This window comes from Oryctolagus cuniculus, chromosome 10 (genome assembly GCF_964237555.1).
Source record: "Oryctolagus cuniculus chromosome 10, mOryCun1.1, whole genome shotgun sequence".
Lineage (NCBI taxonomy): Eukaryota > Metazoa > Chordata > Mammalia > Lagomorpha > Leporidae > Oryctolagus > Oryctolagus cuniculus.
Window position 1 is genome coordinate 66,773,643 of NC_091441.1, and position 6,000 is coordinate 66,779,642.

Below are 6,000 nucleotides of genomic sequence, written 5' to 3' on the forward strand. Positions count from 1 at the left end.
CTGCCTCTCCCTCTAACTTTGCCTTTCAAAAGAAAGAAAGAAAAGAAGTTAAAACTTATGAAACTGGGCCAGTGCCGTGGCTCACTAGGCTAATCCTCCGCCTGCGGAGCCGGCACACCGGGTTCTAGTCCCGGTCGGGGAGCCGGATTCTGTCCCGGTTGCCCCTCTTCCAGGCCAGCTCTCTGCTGTGGTCTGGGAAGGCAGTGGAGGATGGCCCAAGTGCTTGGGCCCTGCACCCACATGGGAGACCAGGAGAAGTACCTAGCTCCTGCCTTCAGATCAGCGCGGTGCGCTGGCCGCAGCGGCCACTGGAGGGTGAACCAACGGCAAAGGAAGACCTTTCTCTCTGTCTCTCTCTCTCTCACTGTCCACTCTGCCTGTCAAAAACAAACAAACAAACAAACAAACTTATTAAACTATTAAGTGGGATGTAATAACCATTCTCTTAAAATAACATTCTTGGATCTATTTCTCTGATAAAGTTTAAAATTTTAATCAGACTGTGTCAATGCAATTGTTATAAGACCAATTCACAAAATCCTACTGTCTTAGATCCTATCTCACCCATTTCAGAAACTTAGCTACTTAAATGTAAATCAAAACTTAATTTGAAAATAGAAATTTGAAATACCATCCTCTAAAACATTCATCTGTAATTTTGTACTTTCATCATTCAAGAAACAGAGTGACTCTGTGGATTAAGCTGCCACCCTTGATGCCAGCATCCCATTTGGGTCCCACTTCTCCACTTACAAATGGATCCCTGCTACCGCATCTGGGAAAGCTGCAGAGGACAGCCCAAGTGCTTGAGCCCCTGCCACCCAAGTGGGAGACCAGGACAGAGTTCCTGGCTCTTGTTTTCTGTAGCCACTAGGGAGTGAGCCAGTGGATGGAAGATTGATCTCTCTCTCTCTCTCTCTCTCCTTCTCCCTCTGTAATTTTGCCTTTCAAGTAAATAAATAAATCTTAAAAAAAAAAAAAAAAAAAAAAGGAAGACAGAAAGAGTCACAAAGGGCTTTGCCCAACTCAGAAATCTGCTCAGATTCCTTTTCGAACGCAGTCACCAGTTTGCCTCCCACTTGGAAAGTAGAAGTGTAATTCACGATCCGGTATTAACTTCAGAGGGGTCAGCATTGTGGCACAGCACGTAAAACTGACACCCGCAACGCCAGCATCCCATATGGGCACTGTTTTTGAGTCCAGGCTGCTCCACTTCCAATCCAGCTCCCTACGCGCTCCTGCCATTGTGCTCATCTGGGGAGTGAACCAGCGCACAGCAGGTCTCCCTCTCTCTGTCACTCATTCAAATAAATAAATCTTTAAAAAAAAGTTTCACTTTAGGGGCCATCGCTGTGGCACAGCAGGTAAAGCCACCACCTGCGGTGCCGGCATCCCATATGGGCACCAGATCAAGACCCAAATGCTCCACTTCCTATCCAGCTCTCTGCTATGGCCTGGGAAAGCAGAAGATGGCCCAAGTCCTTGGGCCCCTGCAACCACGTGGGAGACCCGGAAGAGGCTCCTGGCTTCAAATCAGCTCAGCTCTGGCCATTGCACCCATCTAGGGAGTGAACCAGTGGATGGAAGACCCACCCCCCCGTGTAACTGTGACTTTCAAGTAAAATAAATAAATTTTTTTAAAAAAAGTTTCACTTTAAAACTTAAAATATTATGCTAAATCTAATTTTTTTTTTTTTTGACAGGCAGAGTGGACAGTGAGAGAGAGAGACAGAAAGAAAGGTTTTCCTTTGCCGTTGGTTCACCCTCCAATGGCTGCCACGGCCAGCGCACTGCAGCCGGCACACCGCGCTGATCCGATGGCAGGAGCCAGGTGCTTCTCCTGGTCTCCCATGGGGTGCAGGGCCCAAGCACTCGGGCCATCCTCCACTGCACTCCCTGGCCACAGCAGAGAGCTGGCCTGGAAGAGGGGCAACGGGGACAGAATCCGGCTCCCCGACCGGGACTAGAACCCGGTGTACCGGCGCCGCAAAGTGGAGGATTAGCCTAGTGAGCCGTGGCGCCGGCTCTAAATCTAATTTTAATAATACCTGCCACTGATTTTCTTTACCTGCCGTTATGTACTTTTGATATATATAAAATACCTACTCTCTACATACTAGGATTTGGGGATTTTTTTCCTCCAAGGTCTCAGGTGAGTCAGTCTCTGATCAACCCTCTTCCCGTCTCTGGACTTTGTACACAGACTCTGGGGCTTAAAACAACACAAAAAAGCTGAGCTTCTCATTCAAGCACAGGCCACGGGGTCCCTGCCTGGTCCCCACAGCTACAGATACCCTGTGCCAAGGAAGTATCCACCTCGGCCTCAGGTTCTACACTTAGGAAAGGCAATCGAGACTCTAGACCTCGGCGAGAATGTAACTCCCTCCCACCACAAGGGCTGACACACCTAGAGAGGCTGAAGCGTCTTCCCCAGAGGCTGGCCTCACAGACAGAAATGCAAGTTGGGCAGGTGGCAGCCTACGGAGCTCCATCCTCTCTGTCTCCTCTACCTCTCCTGCAGGATGTGAGGAGCTTCTTCATTCCCTACCAGCCACCCTGCCCTCCTCATTCTTTCTCACTTCACAACAGAGGGCAAGCAGGCCTTCCAGCGCCCGCGGTCTAGACCGTCCCTTCCTGAATGTTCACAGCTATCTATCACCTACAAGACGTCAGCAACTGAGAAAAACAAGCAGTCACTCCAAGTCAGTCTTCAAGCAAATCACACACATGCAAATAAGCTATCTGGGCCTTCAAATGTCTAATGCTTTATACTAAATTTAGGGAACAGAACCCAGAACAATGAACTGTAAGCATTAGCAGCATCTAAAATATAACAGACTTCCATAATATACTTTGAAGTATACATCACATTTCCTTCTCTGCTCTTCCTTTAACAGCAAATATAGCTGTTGCTCTCTGCTGTTCTCAGTGCCTCACGAGCATTTATGCGTGGAATGCCTCCACCAGTACATGGTTTGGGTCAAAGCAGTCCTATCATGCCTCTGGTACTTTCCTTACAGCACTGACAGGAAATAAAACTGCTGGGAAACCACTAGAGGGCATGGGTTGCAACCATGCTTTCAACAGCTCCTAAGGAAACTAGGGCTGAACTTCACACACCCTATGCTGACCCCTCTGGACTGAAGGTAAGGAAGAAATTGACACTGCATCTCTTCCTGCAGGAGTAGAACCTACCAGAAAACACACTGACCCTCAGCAGCTCCCGCTTGGAACAGTCATAATAAACTCCATGCGTGCCTTGAACATAAGTGCAAAAACAGCAAGTCCCCCTCTCCCATCCCAACCCTGCCAGAGACCTGAAATCTGCAGCCGCCTTAATACCGTCAATACAGTTTGGGGAGCAAGTGGCCTAAGGTCAAACTGTAAGAGAAATACAAAGCTGCCCTTCACTACACAGTACTGCTCCCTATCAAGAGAGCCGTTTATGAAACACCGGATTTAGCAGTAGGTCAGTCTGGATATGATTCATTTACTTTAAAATACTCTTTTTTGAGAATCCTTCTAAATGGTAAATCCCCCTTACTTAACTCAAAACCACCAGGAATCTAAAAATTAAGTTTGATTTGGGTAAGGGGAACCACAAGAGACAGCACCAAGGATTAACTGCACAGTATTTCAAAGAGCAACTCCAAACTGCGGCCATCTCTGAATTATTTACATAGGTATTAAAGCCACAGTCAGCCTCAGCCCCGGGCGGGCTCTGCTCCTTCAACAGCCCACCGTTCCATCAGGACTATCATCTCAACTCCAAACAATTTCTACATTTAAGCCACTTCGCACCTGCGTCTTTCCTTAAACGCACCGCAAAACCTAGGGACTCTTGGAAATACTGGAACATCAGCACGAACAGAAATCCTTTCCTAATTAACTGCAATGTGTGACTTCTTTCCACGCAAACTCGCTTAATTAACTCTTTGTTCTTTTCTGTCACCACACCATATTACTGCCTCAGCCTTAGAAAAGCACATACCCAAATGAAAAAAAGGACCTTGCCATCACCATTCCGGAAACAATGTCAAAAAATCCGAGGTTCCGTCTTGTTCTTTTTTTTTTTTTTTTAACAAAAGAATCAACTCTCAAAACTTAAAAGTCATTTCTGCCAAGGCCACACCTTCTAACCTTCTCGTCATCCACAAATCAAATCGAAACTGCTCGGAGCCGCTGCACGGTGACCCGGACCGCATCTCCCTACAACCTGAAAAGAGGTCGGGGCGCGCCGGGCGACTCCGGGGAGCAGCTCGGAGGAAGCGCCTCCCGCCTCACAGCCTCTTCCTTCCTCGGGCGGGATGGCGGGGCGGAAGGCACTCGCGAGGGGGAAACACACCCCAACTTCCCACTTCGGATGTCCGCCCCACCGCTTTTCCTTCCAGAACCTACGGCCAAGCAACTCCCGAGCCCGACGGCGACTCGGAGGGGCGGGCAGGGGTTGAGTGCGGGGCGGAAACCCAACGAGGGCGTCGAGCGGGGCGCCTCCCGCCCCGGCTGAACCCCAACACCCGTTTCCTCACGGAAGCGCGAATCTAACCCCCCACCCAGCCACCCACATCGCCGCCCCGGGCCGTCCCGGACCGCCCTCGCCCACCCGTCGCCCTGCCGGCCCGGCCCTGGCCGCCGCCGCCGCCCGCCTACCCGCCCTTCCCGGCCGCTCCCCGCGGGCGCCCGGCGACGCGAAGCCAGGCCACTCACATCCGTCCGCGTCCTCCTGCAGGTCCTCCTGGAGTAGCGAGAGGTCTGCGCCGAGACAGAGAAGAAAGGCCCGGTCAGCGCCCCGCGGCCAGGCGCGCCGCCCCCACCGCCCACCGCCCGCCCTCCCGGCCCCGCGGCGCCTCCCCGCGCCGGGACCCCGCGCCGGCCTCGGCTCGGCAGCCACTCGGGGCGGCGGGGGGGCGGGTGAGTGCGGGGAGGCGCCGCCGCCACCGCCCGGAGAACAGGGGGCCACGTACCCGCCATCTTGTGGTCGCCCCCTCCTCCTCGGTCTCCCGGGGATCCGGGGCTACATGGAGCGGCGCGAGCCGGGGAGCCGGTGGACGCGCGCGGGAGGGGCGGCGAGGAGGGCCGGGCCGGCGGGGGCGCGCGCGCGGGGCGGGCCGAGGGCCCGGGCCTGCCGCGGGCTGCGCGGCTCCCGGACGCCTGGGCCCTCGGCCTCGCCCCGCCCCGCCTCGCCGGCCTCTCCGCGCGGCTCCGGGGCGGCCGGCGCGCCCGCCTCCCGCCTCCCCGCTCCCGGCCCGGTGCGGCCCGGCCGCGCGCGCTCACACCCTCGGCCGGAGGCGCCCCGGCGCCGAGCGCTGCGGACGGGGGCGCGCAAGCACGGCCGGCCGGGACCCTGCGGCGAGTGCCGGAACCCGACCCCGGGCGGGGCCTCCCGCGGCCCGGCTGCTTTATTGGGTCACCGGCCTCGCCCTGCGCTCGTCGGCCGCAGCCTTCTCGGCGCGCGCCGCTCGCCGCTCGCCGCTCGCCGCTCGCCGCCCGCGCCCCCTCCCCAGGCCCGCACGTACGTCGTCGGCGATCCGAGGCCGGGGGCGGCTCCCGAGGCCGGCGGGGCCGAGGGTCCCACCTCCGCTCGGAGGAAGCGCCGCCTCCCCGCCGTCTAGGGCCCTCGCCAAGTGGCTGCTAACAAAGCCCAGGGCCCTGCTGGGGGTAGTTGAGTGACAAAGTCGTGTCTGCTCTGCCCGCTCTCGCGGCTGCACGTTTCTCCACTCGTCCCGCGAAGCCGGAGCTGACAAGGCGGGAAAGTCACCGGCCGGAGCGTGGCAGGCCCGGGGTCACGTCTGGAGGCTGCCATGTACTTGGTGTGTGACCCATTTGTAGCATGTCGGATGCAGCCTGCCTGTCGGGGTTCAGTGAAGAGCGAGCGCAGCCTAGCACTGTGCCTGATACTAGGAGGTGGCGGGTGAAGGGTACTGTTGATGAATGTGTGTGTGTGTGTGTGTGTGTGTGCGTGTGTGTGTTTTAGATGATTTTGGCAGCACTTGCTCAACT

General features: G+C 55.6%; 1 protein-coding gene across 7 annotated transcripts in view; it reads right to left on the bottom strand.

Annotated features, from left to right (window-relative positions):
• Positions 1 to 5,650, bottom strand: part of PPP4R1 (protein phosphatase 4 regulatory subunit 1) — an 84,277-nt gene extending 78,627 nt beyond the window's left edge. For 2 of the 7 annotated variants that reach the window (XM_070050486.1, XM_070050484.1), the window contains exons 1-2: positions 4,965 to 5,099; positions 4,708 to 4,752 (exon numbers count right to left, since the gene is read on the bottom strand). In XM_070050486.1, the coding sequence (XP_069906587.1) occupies positions 4,708 to 4,752; positions 4,965 to 4,971 (52 nt within the window). In that variant the 5' untranslated portion in view covers positions 4,972 to 5,099. Of the gene's footprint in view, positions 1 to 4,650; positions 4,753 to 4,964; positions 5,100 to 5,516 lie in introns of those variants that run through there. The other 5 variants (XM_070050488.1, XM_070050487.1, XM_070050485.1 and 2 more) reach the window with 5 other exon arrangements.
• Positions 5,651 to 6,000: the final 350 nt, after the last annotated feature.